Consider the following 16140-nt stretch of genomic DNA (forward strand, 5'->3'; position numbering starts at 1 on the left):
CTGTCTTAGCGGCTTCTCCCAGCTCCCCTGAGAGGTAGGTGATACCATTATGCACAATTTATAGATGAGGAAACTAAGGCCCCAAAAGACAAGGGCCATGCTCCAGGTGTGTGGGCTGGTCAGGCGCCAAGGCAGGAGCTCCCGTGGGAATATGAGGAGAAGCATCCTGCCCAGGGCTAGCTCTTAGCAGGTGGCAGCCACGTTAGCTACCAAGAGCCCAGCCCTCATCCCAGGGCTCTGGTTGGCTCCAGGCGGCCCAGTGGGTGACCGCGTTCCTCACAGCTGCTAAGAGAGCCCCTGAGGCTGAGCATAAAACATTAATCTCTAAGTGGTAAGATGTTGGCCCTGGCGGGAGGCCATGGTCTAAAATATGTTCACAGCCTTGCCCTGGTGATAAGGCCCAAGGGAGTCACGCCTCCCCACTCTACCACCCTCATGGGCTGAGAAGATCCCTGGGGGGGTCACCGAAGCCTCCTGGTAACAGGAAGCTCCTGTCTAACCCCTTTCAGACATTGATTCTCAGAATCCCTCAGTGGGTGAGGCCAGTGTCTGCAGAGCATCCTAGAAAGATGCCTCATGTGCCAAATGGTGAGAATGATAATGCATAACTTGAACACATGTGTTGTGCCCTATACTGTGCTAAAGGGCCTTCTATAACTTATCTCATTGGGTTCTCATGGCAGCCCCTTGAAGTGGGGACTGTTCGTATCCCCCCTTTACAGCTGAGGTAGCTGAGGCTTACAGAGGTCACACAGCTAATAATCAGTAGGGCCAGGTTCGGACTCATGTGGGGTGGGGAGGGGACGGCCATGGAGACGTGAACACAGCCGAGCACCAGGCTAGCACGGGCCGAGGCCCATTAGCAAGACCCTACTACCAGGAGCCCACTGGGGCTGAGGGGAGCTGTGCTCTTCTCTTCATGACCTACCATTGTCCTCTGGCTCTCTGAGTCCAGCCCTGGATACTGGCCTCTCACTGTGTCTTAAGCAAGACACAGGTCTTAAGATATGTGTCACATATCTCCCTCCATCACCTGCTCAGGGAGGCCTTCCCTGCCACACTAAAGTTGTCACCCCCCCCAGCACTTCCTGGGCCCTATATATACATCTCCATTATACATCTCCATGGCCCTCGTCACCATCTGACACCCTATATGGTTATGTATGCATTTATTTCTTTGTATTCTCCCTGCGCTAGAATGTAAGCTTCTTGAGGGCAGGAATTTTTGACTGTTTTGTTCTTTGCTCTATTCCCAGGTTCTTGCCTGCCACCTAGTAAGTAGGTACTCAATAAATATTGGTTGAATGGAGGAATGAATGAATGAATGCTAACAGCCCCATCCCCACCCCACCCACACGCCCGGCAGGGAACTACACAGCCTGTGTTCACGTATAGAGTAGGGGTGTAGGGAAAGAAGTCCCTTCCTGCTCTATGGATGGAGAAGGAAAGAGGTGAGGTAGGGGCACGTCATGGGCAGGGGGCCAGGGGCTTGTGGGCAGGAGCCAGGGCCAGGGTGAAGCAGCAGGACTGCCAGGCTAGCAGGGCAAGTTCTGGATCGGGCCAGTGTGGAAGGGGCATCCAAGGCCGTGCGCAGGCTTGAGAAAGCTTCCTTTGGCTGCTGTGGCCCAGGCCGAAGCAACAGAGCCCGGGCCCAGCGAGGCTCCCGAGGCCCCCCGGGCTCAGCTGTCTGGGGCTGCCCCAGCTAATATTAGCTCGTCCCCACCCAGCCTGGCGTCGGCCTGGCGGGGCAGCCCAGCCCCAGAGTGGGCACCGCCCACTGACACCAACAGGCGCCCAGCCCCAGCAGCTTCTAGGGTCTGCCTGGCCCTTGCTGCCCCTGCTCACTGTGCCGGAGGATCCCCTTGTAAAGGGACGCATTTCAAGGACCGAAGCTGTGATCCATGGCCCCTGCCCACCAGTCCCTCCACACCGGTACTCTTGTCAGCATCTCAGGCCACCATGCTCGGCTTCCGACCACAGATGTCAGTGGCCCTCCCTGCCCCTCCACCCTGCAGACGGAACTTCCAGTTTTCATCTCCTTCATTCCCCTCTACACTTGGAGAGGGAGGCAGAGCAGGGACCAGTGGCCCATGACAACTGATGGGGAGACTGAGGATCAGAGGGGGCCATGATCCGCCCGTGACACACAGCGGGTTCGTGGCAGAGACCAAGACAGAATCCAGGCCTGCCGGGATGACACCCTGAAATCTGGCCCCTGGGAGATAGACTCTGGAAGGAAGGGCCCCCAGGGCCAAGGTAGGTGAGGTGCCCCCTAGAGAGTTATTTGAAAGGAGAGTCAGTGGCTGAAATAAGGAAGTATAGACGATGAACAGCTGATGGTTTGGATCTTCTAGAGCCAAGCGCCGGTAAAAAGACAATAATGGAACGTACGATAATTAAGCACTTATTATGTTTCGGGTTCTGGGCTAAGTGCTTAACATATTCAAGCCTCTCGACTTCCCTATGAGTCAGGTGCTATTAATATCTCTTGAGATACAGACAGGTTAGGGAACTTGTCCAAGGTCACACAACTGGGAAGTGTAGGGCTGGGACTTGAATGCAGTCCTCCTGGCTCAAGAGGCCACACTCAGGAAAGTACTGGACTCAGGTCACATCGCTGAGTGGGGCCTCGAGGCCCACCCACTTTCAGCTGAACACATGACTGAGGGTCAAAGCAGGGGAACTTGGGACAAAAAGCACCCTAGGCTTTCAAGGGAAAGAGTCTGTGTTGAAAGCCAGTAACTAATAGAGGAAAGGGGGTGATGGAAGGGACAGGGAAGGGAAGGAGGTGGCCCGGGAAGAAGATGGGGAGGGAGAGGGAGAGAAAAAGCCTGGCTGGCCTATAGGAGGAGTCACAAGAGAAGGGAGACTTCACTTCCAGGCATCTGGCTGGACCACATGGACCTGCAAACTCGATCCCCTGCAACATCTCCGTCCTCGTGTGACAGCTCGTGTGTCCTGATTTGGGAAAATAGTTCCTTAGCCTCTCAGCTCTGGTTGTGGGAAGCGGGCCGGGGGCTCCCTGGGCTGAGTGAAGGAGGAGTTTGCAGAGGTGGGGGAGCTGGGATGGGAAGAGGCTCATCTGGCCCTGGGTGGCGACAGTGGCAGGTGGGACCTGCCCTGACTGGCGTTTGTCCCCCCCACCCCCAGCCCTGACCAGGACACGCCAGCACCCTTAGCGCTGCCTCATCCTCTTCCTCTGCCTCTCCACCACCACTCTCGGGGATGGAGGGATGTGTTTCCAGGTGAGGCAAGGAAGAAAGGGGTCAGCCACAGGTGTGATGGCAGTGTCTGACCTAGGTCTGGCCTCCTTATCCATCCTCTCAATAAATATTTATTTAGTCCCCACTCTGTGCCAGGCCCTGTTCTAGCTTCCTCTAAGGAGGGAAATAGACAATATTCAAGGTAAATAAATAAAATACAGTTAGACGGTGTTAATGCCAAGAAGGAAAACAGGAGAGCACAAAACAGGGGCAGGGAAAGCCAGGTTGTGATCTGACCCGATGACGAGGACGTCTGAGTCCAGACCTGAAGCAGGTGAGGGAGTGTGTTGGCGGGGAAAGCGCTCCAGGTGGAAGGAACAGCAAGAGTAAGGGTCCTGAGGCAGAAGCACAACCACTGTGCTGGTGGAAAACCGAGGAGGCCAGAATGAGGAGTAGGAGAGGCAGGAGAGCAGAAGGGAGATCGTCGGCTCAAGGGGCTCATGTGCAGCCCAGTAACCTCAGAAGGACTTGGGCTTCTTCCTGAGTGAGACCGGAAGCCAGAGTTAGCAGAGCACAGAGGTGGCTTCCTCTGACGAGCATCTTACCTTGGATGGCCCTGGCTGCAGGTGGAGAAGGAACTGGAGCGGGGGACAGTTCATAGTAATCCAGGGGAGAGAAGATGGTGGCTTCAGCTAGGGACTTAGTGATGGAGGTGATGTGACACAGCTGGGTTCTGGGAGGCTTTCAACATGGAGGCAAAGGATTTGCTGATGTGTGAGAGAGAGAGGAAGGAATCAAGCATGGTGCCAAGGGTTTCGTCTGAGCAATTTACAGATGCAGCTGCCATTTACCGAGCTGGGGCCTCATCTCAGGTCCATTACCTCGATGCTAACGTCTTAGGCACAAGGGAAGATCAGAATCACCCCCCTTGAAGCTCTGCCGACCTGCACACACCCATTCAGGCCTCTCTGTGTCCTGATACTTCCCCTCAGCTGGGAGCAGCTGCCCGCCTCAGCACTTCTCAGAATCGAATGTGCATATGATTCATCTGGGATCTTGTTAAAATGAAGGTTCTGAATCAGTAGGCCTCCGGTGGGGCCTGAAACTCTTCATTTCTAACGAGTGCCCAGGTGATGTTGGAGGACCACACCAAGTAGCGAGGGCCCCTATGTCCCAGCCCCCAGTGCAGATTCTCCCTCGCTGAGCATTAGTGTCGCCTGAGAGTGGACTAAACACCCTGAACACCCCCTGATCTAGGAATCAAATTCTCAAGGGACAGAGCCCAGGAGCCTGACCTTTTGGAAGCAGCCCAGGTAATCTGAGAGTCGGCCGTGGGTGGGAATCCTCCAGCAACCACCCTTGCAGCTCCCGGAGCAGCCACTATAAATACCCCCCTACCCTAGCCTGGCCCCACCCAGCACAGAAGGAGCTCACTGCAACCATCTCCACAGCGCCCCCTTCACCATCGGTGTTAGTCACCTTGCCCTGCTCTAGCCCCTACAGGCTGGCATAACATTTCCTCCTTGAGTTCACCTCTCTGCAACTCCCAGAGGGCAGACAGCCTAGGGAAGGGCCTGGAGAAGAGGGCAAACAGGTGCCACCTGCTGGGCCCGAGCAAGCACACCCTAAATGGATGGTACCCACAGTGGGTGAGTGGGCTGGGTGAGCCAGTGATGGTTCACAGTGGTCACAGTGACGACCCCAGGCAGGGCGTGATTACAAGACCTTGAATGAATGAATGAATGAAAACAGGTTGAGAGAGCCTGAATGAATGTAGGAAGAAGCTCTTCAGAGCCCTTCCCCTGGGCTCCTGCCTGCTTGGTGTCAGGGCCCTTGCCAGGAGGGCTCAAATGTGTCCTAGAGAGGAGCTGGGCTGAAGACGTGGAAGGAGAGATAGGTAAGGACGAATGTGGCTCCCACGGTGCCTCTGGGAAGCCAAAGCCCGGAATTCTTAGACTCCTGGAATGTCAGAAGTGGGAAAGGACTTGGTGGTCATTTGGAATGACCTCGTATTTTACAGAGGCAACACCTGCAGACTGAGGGGGCGGTGGGACTTTCCCAAGGGAGCCTGGTTGGTGTGATGGCCCGGTTACAGATCTCGCTCTGGCTCAGTTGTTGATGCCTGCAACTCGGGTCTTGTCTGTGGCCACATCTCTCCATGCACCTGGGCCGGTCCTTTATCCTAAGGGCCTGCCTGTCCCCAGCCACAGGCCTCCAGAAGTGACTCACTAACCTCCAGCTCAAATCATGCAAGCCTGCTGACTCCGTGCTCAACCCAGATCCCTCACTCCCAAAGGTGGTCAGCGAGGACAGGAGAAGCCAGAGTATGCATGAGCAGCCTTGCAGGATGGGTTTTCACATGTAACAAATCTAGAAAGGCCACTGAGAGAGAGGAATAGATGAACAAAAACCCAGAGGTTGGAATGAGGGCTGAAGGCAAGGAGACCAGGGAGGAGCCTGGCAGAAAGGAACAGCTCATGGCCAGGTTCCAGAGCAGAAGGCCTCGAACGCCGAGCTGAGGAGGAGCCAGCATTACCCCCACCCCCACGTCCCCCGTGTATCACCTCATGCAAGACAGCTTCTAATCCTCCCTGAGCTCTCTGCCATTTCCCTGTAGACACATGGAGCCCCGGGCCCTGCCTGGATAGTGGGGGTGATGAGGCACCTCCTGAAACCCTCTCCCTGGGGGCTGCCGGAGCACCCCTACCCCACCAGGCTAGACCCTCACCTGCCATTGTTCAGGGGCCAGAACTTGCAGAGCAGGATTCCCGGACAGGTTGTTGGGAAACAGTGTTTGCTGGGGCAGGGAGGGAACCAGATGGGAACCCAAACTGGGCCACAGACCCCACTATCCTGGCCCAGCAATGGGAGGCTGAAGTGTGGTTATGGACAGAAATCCAGCGTCAGGCAGCCCCAGGTCTGAAGGCTCACTCGTGAGCCAAGTGACCTTGGGTGAGTTAGTTAACCTCTTTGAGCCTCAGCAGCCTCATCTGCAACACTGGCACGATAATAATAATACAGTTCCTTGGGAGTTTTGTGAGAATTAAATGAGAATATGTAAATTAAGTCCTTAAGACGGATACATAGTAAATGATTTCGTAAATAGCAGCCGTTAGTATTATGATTCAAGAAAGGAAAGGGGTTCTAGAAAATCCTGCTTGGAGGATGATAAGAACAGAATTTGGGCCAACTCTGGGTTGAACGACCTGCAGAAATTTCAACCAGCTGTGCTGGGCCCTCTTAGGGGAGTGGAGAAGGGAGGTGGGAAGGCAGGTAACTGCTTAATCTCCCTCCTTCAGGGGAGGGAATAATGGGAGTAAGTAAGAGAACAGCAGGCCCAGGTGGGATTTGGTATTCTGTTAAATCTGTGAGCCAAAAGAAATGCAAAAGGCCAGGTCCAGGGCTGAGAGGCTGGGGGTGGGAGTCTTGGGCAAGTGTCTTCCCTTCTCTGACCCTGTTTCTCCACTGGATGAGGATAGTGGCTAGAGGTGGCCCAGGAACATCCATCTTCTCCGACAGTCCCATGCATGTGGAAGGTGGTCCCTCCGACCCAAGTGGTCCCCATGAATAAGGCCTGGGCAACCAATAGTCCCAGGAGCCCCCAAGGCCCCCCTCTTCCTCTGAGCCTGCACCCAGGGAAGGGAAGCTCAAACCAGTGGGGTGGCCAGGCTGGCCTAGGGGCTGACAGGACGCCCTGACCTTTTGGTCCAGAGTGAGCACACTGGTCATGGGACCGCTCAGAATAGCCATAGCGCTATAGTCAGCTGTCTTGGGAGGCCCCGAGATCCCTGGCCCAGGCAGCGGCACCTGAAATGAGCCCCCTCCAGAATCCTTCCCCCAGCTCTAGGACAACCTGTCTGCCTCTCTGGGAAGCTCAAGCCAATCTTCCCAAAGCTTCTGGCAGATGCCAGGCCTCCCGCTCAGAGTTAAGGAGCACAGATACCTGTGTCCAAGGCACCAGCTTCCAAACACTCCCTGAGGCATCGGAAGGTGGATGACCGGCTCTCCGGCCACTAAGCCAGGAGTTAGAGATCTGGGTGTCTGAACCTGCCCAAGTAACCTGCTCACATTTGGCCTTGGGAAAGCACTCCTCTCTGGGCCTCAACTTCCTCCTCTGTCATAACAGTCACTCCTATTATGGAGTATGTAAGAAGCTTAGAGTCTGGAGGTAGAAACAAACCTGACTCAAGAAAGGCTGCTAACGAACATTTTATTACATACCAGATAGCTTCTCTGAAGGGAAGGACTCTGAACACTGACCCCCACTGTGGGTTCTGGGAAGGCATCATGTAGAACAACGTTTTGAGTGGGATGTGAAGGATGAAGAGGTGCAAAACAGGAGGAAAGAGTGTTCCAGGTGGAACAGCATGTGCAAACGCCCTGAAGCAGGGGCACCTGGCACAGGCAAGGAACTGAAATGAGGCCAGGGTAGCTGCAGCTCAATGAGCAATGGGGCGAGCCAGGCCAGAGGAGACTGAAGAGGGACGCGGGGCTTGAGGGACCACAGTATGGTCCAGGGAAGCACCGAAGGGTTTTAAATAGGCAAGGGAATGAGCTGACAGATTTGTGAGTTGAAGAGACCTCTGTGGTTGCCAAGTAGACAATGAACTGGAGGGTCCGGGGGCTGGAGGCAGGAGAGCAGTCGGCAGCTGCTGGAGGAGTGAGGGGAACGATGGCGGCTTGAACCAGGATGGTGGACGTGGGGATGGAGGGCCAGGGACAGAATCTAGAGGGCCGTGAAGGAGAATGATAATACGACCAACAGGAGTGATGGTAGCAGCCAACATTTATCGAGCACTTACTGCATCCGGACCCTGTGACTCGGGGCTCTCCACACATTACTTTGGTTAATCTTTCCATTAACTCTCTGGGCTAAGTTCTATCATTATGTCCATTTCAGTTTAGTTTACTTTAAATGTTTATTTATTTCGTTTGAGAAGGAGGATCCCAAACAGTCTCCACTCCGTCTGCACAGAACCTGACGTGGGGCTCAATCTCATGAACCATGAGATCATGACCTGAGCCAAAATCAAGAGTCAGGTGCTTAATCGACTGAGCCACCCAGACGCCCCTATGTCCACTGCGGAGGTGAAGGGGCTGAGAGACTGTGATGAGGAGACACTGGTTTCTGGTTTTCATTACTGAGAAGGGAGCTGGGCGGGGGGGTGCAGGTACCATTCAGACATAAGGACACCTGTGAAAACATCGCAGGAAGGAGAAAAACACTAAGTTGGGGACACATTGTGGTGGGGGACACATGGGGTGATGGAGAGGGGAACACACCAGCCCCTTCCCCACTGCCCATGGGTCTCCTTCATAGGTTACCATGACCAGAGGTGGGGCCCTGGCCTAGGGGGCAGGCTCTGAGGTGGGAGGCTGTGTAGGAAGTCCCTGAGAGCAGCTCTCTCCTGAATCTCACCAAGACTCCAAGGCCCTGTGTCAGCTAAGACACCATGGAGGAACAGAAGTCTCTTGCTGGACTCTTCATTCCTGCCACCAAGTGCATTTCCTTCCCAGGGAGCTGAGGAGAAGCTGGGGCTGCATCAGGTCCCAAAGGGGAGGGGACAAGGCAGAGAGACAGAGAGTGGAGGGGTGGGGCTTCCCCAGCTTGGGAACCACTGGAACTTCCTTGTCATTTGGAAGGTCAAGTGACTGTCATTTGCAAGGGGGACAGATGTCATCTCTTTCTCTCTCTCTCTCTCTCACACACACACACACACACACACACACACACAAACACACACCACATACTAAAGATACTTTCTGACCTGCAGAACAAGGACCAGCATTAGCCCTGACCTGAAACACAACAATGTTCCTGATGAAAACATGCAAATCATAGATAAAAGCCAAGGGCCTCAGACCTGCACTGGCCCCCAAGGCAGAGAGAAGGGCAGGTTTCAAGGCAGGGCTGCTCCAGACTTCACCAACAGCCCTGCCTGCTCCCACACCTTCATGGCTTTGCTTGCCAGGACTGCCATCCCCTGCCATCTGCCTGGCTTATTCCTACCTGCCCCCCAAAGCTTACCTTAGCGTTACCTCCTCTGGGACTGTTCCTTCTCTCACAAGCCCAGGAAGCCCCTTCATGGTCCTTACTGCATAGTGCCACCATCATCCTTTGCTTGTGTGCATCTGGGGTAGCACCCCTCACCCCAGAACACGAGCTGGGGTCATCCTGTCCCAGCTCACTTTCCCACCCCTCACCCCCTCAGCTGGGTGCCCAGAAAAGCACAGGAGAGAGGGTCTGGGGAACAGGCAGCTCTAGCTCGCTGTCACCCCTGAAGAGCTCAGATGGGACTTCCCACCCCAGCCAAGTAGCCCTTTCTTCCAGGGTCAACAAGAAGGCCTGGGGGAGGGTAACCTCACTGTCTGGTCCGTTCACCAACAACTGGCCTGGCCTAGAGCAGTATTTCTATCGAGGACCAGAAATGAGGAGCAAAACTGCTCACTAAAGCAGCTCAGGAGGACCAGGAGACCAAGGGAGCAAGCAGGAAGCTGGTCTGGAATTTCGTCTTCCTCAAGAAACACCCACACCTGGGCAACACAGGGTCTCTCTCACACACAGCCACAATGACAGAGCTTCACACATCCACAGTCTGTGCCACACACACGGTCCCCCACCCCACATACAGACTCACACACAGATGGTCTCATGCACACAGCCTCACACACACACACACACACACACACACACACGCAGCCACACATGCACAGCTTCACATGGACAATGTCACACTCGCCACAGACAGCAAGGTACTCACACAGTGGCACACCCCAAGTTTCTCAGACACACACAGCATTTCTCTTACACGTACAGTCTCCCTCTCTTTCTTATATACGCACTCTCTCCCACGCTGCCTCGTTCTCACACACAAAGTCCATCTGAAAACACACAGAATCTGTCTCTCTCACGTTCACACAGAATTTCTGATACAGACCCTCACGGAATCTCTTGCACATAGTCTCACCACACGCATATACACATGCGCGCACACAAGCATATACACATGCGCGCACACACGCGCACACTCCTCCCAGAGTCTCACTCACACGTATTTTTATTCTCATATGGGCTTTCTCACACACATGAAGAATCTCTCACACCCACACGGAATCTCTCTTACACAGATTCCCTTTCACACACATACAGCTTTTCTTTCACACACACGTACAATGCCACACACACGTACAATGTCACACACATCCAGGATTCTAGTCTAGAAACTAGAATGAAAATGTAAACCCTGACCCACCAGTCTGAGGAGGGGGGAGGGGTAAACAAAGGTGACAGCAGCAGCCGAGCAAAGATGGAGGGGGAGGAAGGCCAGGCAGCAGGCTGGTCCCTGCACAGATGAGCCGCAGAGAGGCAGCGCAATGCAGCTAAGGCCAGCTTGGCGTGCAGCAGGAAGCCTGGGTTCTAATCCAGGCTCTGGCCTCAGTTCTCAAGTGCCCTTGGGCAGGTCCTTCCTCTGTGGGCCTCAGTGTCCTCATTTGTCACCCAGAGGAATTGGAGTGATTCTGTGAGGCTAACAGGGAAAAGAAGGCGCGGACAGGGGGTGGGGGGTGGGGGCTTCTAACTCTCCTCCATCTCCCCACTACAGTCCAGCTTTTCCCTCAGAGTCTGTTCTTCAATGAACACTTGAGACAATCAGGAATTCTCTGCAAGGTTTAAACACCAACAAGACCCCAGACCACACTAATCAGCCCATTTATCTGCATTGGGTAAAGACCACCCCATGGCCTAGGAATGTCAAGTGGAAGAAGATGGACAGTAAGGGGGTGGGGGTGGAACATACCCCACATGTCCCCTGTCTATCCAGAAAGTCAGGAACACAGGTCAGAACCCTAAAACTGAGCCCAAGGGGTAGGGTGAGGGTACCCAGCTTCTTACTAGGGAGCCAGGTGGCTGAGAGGACAATGAGAAAATTGGGCCTACTTCCTTCCTGGGCCAAGGGGGATGGTGGTGGTGGTGAGATGCTGTCCAAGGTCAAATGCAGGCTGAATGGGTGGCTGTCCTAACCCAGGCCTTTGCCGAGCATGCCCCCAGCCCCAATATGTGTTTGTTCAACCTCCCAGACCCCCTCCTCCGGCCCCTCTCCACAGCTCAGCCACAGCCTCCAGTTACATAATTCCCTGGTTGTGGTGGCCTCTGTCAGGAGAGGAGAGGGGAGGGTAGATCTCTGAGGGTCCCAGTCCATTCTGGAAATGGCAGGGAACTGGCATCCAGCTCAGGAGATGATGGGGTCCCAGAGGACCTGGGTTCTAGTCTTGCTTGGCCTCTGGCTCCCTGAGTGACCTTGTGTAGGGTCTCTAGTGGCAAAACGAAGGGCTTGGTTCTGTTGCTATCCACCCTCCCCCACATCTGTTCTAGAATTTAATGCATAAGACTCTGACCTGCTGCCCCCTCCCTTGCATGCTAAAACACTGAGAGTTTTATCGAAGTCACAAATGTATCAGGCCTGTGCCTAAACAGCTTTTTTCTCCTCATGGACACCTCAGTGCCCCCCAAGTCCTCTTCCCCCACTGATCCTTAGCACTGATCCTGCCTCCTTCCCTGCCTAATCCTCCCCACCTCAGCTCCAGGGGGCAGGAAAGAAGGGATGTGGAGCAACAAAAGAGAGCAGTGGTTTGCCTGGTGGGGGGTTGAGGGGTGGCTCTGCTTTAAATTCACAACTCTGACCCTCCCCCTCATGCCTTCCGCTCCCTTCAGACCACAGAGCCAGTGAAGGCAAGGGGTGTCTCTTCCAGGGTGGGTGGCTGCCACCACTGTCTCCCCTTAGGGCACAGTTGAGCAGCAAAGACCCTTAGATTCACCAGACACCTTCTCCCATTTAACAGATGAAGAAACTAATCCCAAGAAGCCTCTGAGAGGCCAAGGTCAGCAGCAGGATGCCCTTTGTCTCCTGCAACAAGCTGCTGTTACTAAAGGGGAGTGGCTGATGATGACACACCCACCTCTCACACCCCTTGGGTCATGTTACCCTTTAGGCCCCTACTTTGCCCCTGACAGGTCCCAGAGGAAGTATAGTATAAGCCGAGTGGCCCCTTCCAAAACCCTCCCCTTTAGTCAGGCCCTGTTCCCAGCACTAGGTCTCAGAGTGGCCACATCCTCCTCCCCACAGCCCAGCCACACACCAACTACAAAGCTATTAATTAGCCACAAAGATTCCCTCTCAACCTTCTCTTCACAAGGGCCTGAGGTTGCTCCCTGGGGAGGGTGGTCTGTCTTAAGCAGCAGACCAGGCCTCGAGCCCTCCTCTGTAGGCCCTGCGTGGCTCCAGATGCCGCTTACCTGGGAGGGAGGGAGGGAGGACTCCCAGCTTCCCTCCCCACACGAAAATCTAAAGGGCAGTTCACACCTTCACAGTGTACATCTGCAAAGACACAAATATGCACACACAGGCACTCCTGCACATTCAAACATACACACGTTCACTCATTCCCACTACATACTTTACCCACCCAAATATACACCACCACACTTACATAAATATGCACACACAATCTACTCATACACACAAACACCCATTTGTACTCACTCATACATATTAAATTTGGAAATACAGACACAGACCTTACATACCTACAAAACTAGTCACCCTGGAAGAGCAATCTCTCTCTTATCCCCGCTTTTATGCACGTTCTCATATGTACACACACACACACACAGACACACACACACACACACACACACTCCTTTCAATTCTGATTCCCTAGGCGCCAGTTCTCCAATCCGCCCCTGCCCGAGGGAGGCAGAGAACCCGGCCTTTACCACCCAGCTCTCCTGATGGGCAGGTTGTCACTTACCCGCGCGTAGCGGGATGAGTAGGGGTCCTCGAAGAGCGCCCAGATGCGCGGCTGCCAGCGGCGCCAGAAGCCGCCGGGCCGGCCATCTGGGGAGTCGCTGAGCGCTAGGCGCTTGGTCATTTCCAGCTCGTCCTCACCGTCGCCTGAGTCTCCGGGGCCGTCGGCGTCCGCGTCGTCGGCGCTGTTGTCAAGGGGTGCGCCGCCAAAGCTATCAAGCGCCTCTTCTGCGTCGCGATGCTGGCGATAAGTCATCCAGCAGCAGGGTTCCACGTCGGTCTCGTCGATGCCCCAGAAGGCCAGCTCCTCCTCATAGAGTGGCCCGCACACGTCGGCTGGGCAGTGCAGCTTGCCAGTGCGGTAGTAGTTCAGGATGTGCGCGAAGACGCCTGGGTGGCGATCGAAAAAGAACTCGTCTGCGCGCGGGTCATAGTCGAAATGGCTGTGGGCGTCGGGCTCCGCCAGCCAGGCGAGCCGCGTGCCGGGCAGCGTGCGCAGCGTCGAGCGGTACGTCTGGTGGCGCGTGCCGCCCACGTTGATCACGATGCGCTCGCTCTCGTCCCCTTGGCCCATCGCGGCGCCCCCTTAGGCATGGCGCGGCCCAGCGACACCCATGGGAGCGGCCGCCAGGGGGAGTTGGCGCCGGGGAGGGGGGCGCGGGGCCTCCTCCCCCCTCCCCCCAGCCGTCGGGGGGGACAGAGGATGGTGGCTCTGGCCACCCTAAGAGCGACCCAAGCCCCTCAGGGGCGCTTTCTGTCGGGTGCTGGTCCAGGGGCGTGTGCGCGGGATCCCAAGGGTCTCTAGGCGCCAGATGTGGGAGGGAGCTGGTCCGGCTGCGGAGGAGGCAGAGGAGGAAAGAAGGGAGGGAGGAAGGGAAGGAGGAAGAGAGGGAGAGGGACGGTGCTCAGCGGCGAGCCCCGGGAGGAGGGAAAAGAGGGTTGGGGGGCCGGGCTCCCGTCCCCATCTCAGCGGGAAAATGGAGAAATTGACACAAAGCTTTTTTGGGGGAAGGTCAGCTGCTCCAAAGGCCCGACAGATAGATCAGCCCCCGGAAGGGGGAGGGGAGGAGAGGGGGCCGGGAAATTCGCGCTCTGCTCTGCGGTGGTCGCCGCAGCGCGCTCTCTGCGCTGGGGAGATGGATGACCGCTGCCTTCCTCCCTGCGTGGCCGGGCTGCAGCTCGGGGCGCAGGGCGGGCTCCGGCCCCCTCCCTCTCTCCTTGCCTGGCTGCCTGCTCCCCCCGGCGGCGGGCGCGCCTGCCTGCCCGCCCGCCCTCCTCGCTCCTTCTCCCCGCCTCTCGGAGGAGATGGCGGGCCCCCTGGGCAGGGGCACCCAGGGCGCTGCTCGGTGCGGCGGCCGCGGAGCGCTTTGCTGGGTACGCTCCGGCTTGAGCTGGAGCTCCGCGGGGCTACGCTCGGACTCCGGCGGCGGTGCTGAAGGGACAGCTCCCGAGCTGTTGCGGGGCCCGCACTGGTTCTCTGGGCTGGGTTCGGTCTGCGAGGCCGGTGGGCACTGGCTCTGGCGCCTCTGCGCCCCGCGCTCCGCGCCCGGCTTCGGGCAGGCGGTTGAAGGTGCCGGTCAAGACGAAGGGGCTGCGGCGGTCGCGCCAGGGAGGCGGGGGTGGCGGGTCCAGGCGCGGCGAGGCGAGGCCGGGGAGGCGAGGCGCGGAGCGGCCGCCGCCGCCGCGACGCTTCTGCCGCCCGGGCTGCTGCTAGGCTCGCTTGCTCGCTTGCTCGCTCGCGCGGTCCGCGTCCAGCCCGCCGCTCTCCGGACACAAGCCCTCGGCGCGCGCAGCCGCACTCGCCCCCGGAGGGAGGCGCCGCGCTGGGTCCTAAAAAGCCCCGATTCCGCGCCCCCCTCCCAGCTCCGAGCGGAGACAGCCTCCCTCAACCCCGGCGCTGGGGGCGCCCGCCCCGCGTGGCTCCTGCTGCTCTGGGGAGACCCGCCGACGCTCCGCCCTGGGGTAGCGCCACTCGATGGGCGGGGGCTCCAGGAGACGTCTAGGCCTGGCCCCCCGTATCAGACTGAGGTGAGAAGGGCGTCGGCACCCTTTCCTCTCCTTCCAAACTAGGGACTCTCTGATCCCCAAGTGAAACGAGATGCCCTCGACCGCTATCAGAGACACCTTGACCTGGACGAGTATTGGCAGCTCCAAGAAACCTTTCATACCGACCCTTTCGGTAGCGAAATCTGGAGCCCCCACGATCTTGTCATAGATCCCTCTTGAATGGACTCAAAATAACATCCTCCAAACACAAAACACATACGCTGTCCTCTAAGCCTTCTACTAACAACCCAATAATCCTGGACCACTATGAACGCCTTTTGACCCCTTACTCACCCTGGGTCCTTCTTAATTCCAGGCTGACCCTAGTCTCCGGCGAGAGCCACACGCTCTACCATACTGATCCCAGCTTACTGATCCTCCCACACTAGCGCCGGATCCCTAGGTGGGCATCCCTTATGAAAAGGGTATTCTGCCCTTAGAGGTCAGAAGGAGCAACTGCAACCCCCCTTTCTCCGTTGGGCTTCAGCTGCCTGAGTGGTAAGCTGATGGCTGTGCCTGGGAGCTAGATGGGTGCAGCTTCTGCTGTGATTTCCACAGCTTCACAGTTGATCTTGGGTGTGGGGGGTTACAGGTTGGGCCTCCAAGCCTTCCTGGCCCGTGTTTGCTGCCCGTGCCTCAGTTTACTCAATCACTCTTTTATTCCTTCCTTGTTCCACACTCTGTCTCAGGCACAAGAGATCTTGCCCTCAAGGGGCTCCCAGGCTTTTGGGGAAGTGGGCAGGTGGGTCTGGGCAGGGCTGGGGAGGTCAGGCCCAGCTCCAGGGGTGGCTGCACCAGGAAAGAGGCTTATTGATCCCAGCCTAGCCCAATCGAACACAAGGCTGCCTGGGCTAAGGGCGATTTAATTAAGAAGACAGGAGGCTCTTATTTACCTGTCAGCTCTTGCTAACTGTGCAGACAGCTGTCCCTCTACACTGACCTGCAGACACGGCTGTGAGCCGGGGGACAAAGCTGTGCCTTGGACATCTGTCTCCTCACTTGGCCAGGGAAATCCCAGCCCAGGGAAGTCTGTGTGTGGTAGTGGAAAGGTTTGGAGGAGTGGAAAAGGTTGGAAAGGGCAAGGGGCA

The 16140-nt window shown here is 56.5% G+C and overlaps 1 protein-coding gene across 1 annotated transcript in view; it reads right to left on the reverse strand.

Annotated features, from left to right (window-relative positions):
* KCNC1 (potassium voltage-gated channel subfamily C member 1) overlaps window positions 1-14705 on the reverse strand; it is a 45002-nt gene extending 30297 nt beyond the window's left edge. Inside the window, exon 1 of the mRNA XM_019456463.2 lies at window positions 13011-14705. Coding sequence (XP_019312008.1) covers window positions 13011-13580 — 570 coding nt within the window. The 5' untranslated portion in view covers window positions 13581-14705. The remainder of the gene's footprint in view (window positions 1-13010) is intronic.
* Between the last annotated feature and the right edge of the window lie 1435 nt (window positions 14706-16140).

The sequence above is a fragment of the Panthera pardus genome, unplaced genomic scaffold (assembly GCF_024362965.1).
Source record: "Panthera pardus isolate Hobbes unplaced genomic scaffold, ASM2436296v1 HiC_scaffold_12, whole genome shotgun sequence".
NCBI classification, from domain to species: Eukaryota; Metazoa; Chordata; class Mammalia; order Carnivora; family Felidae; genus Panthera; species Panthera pardus.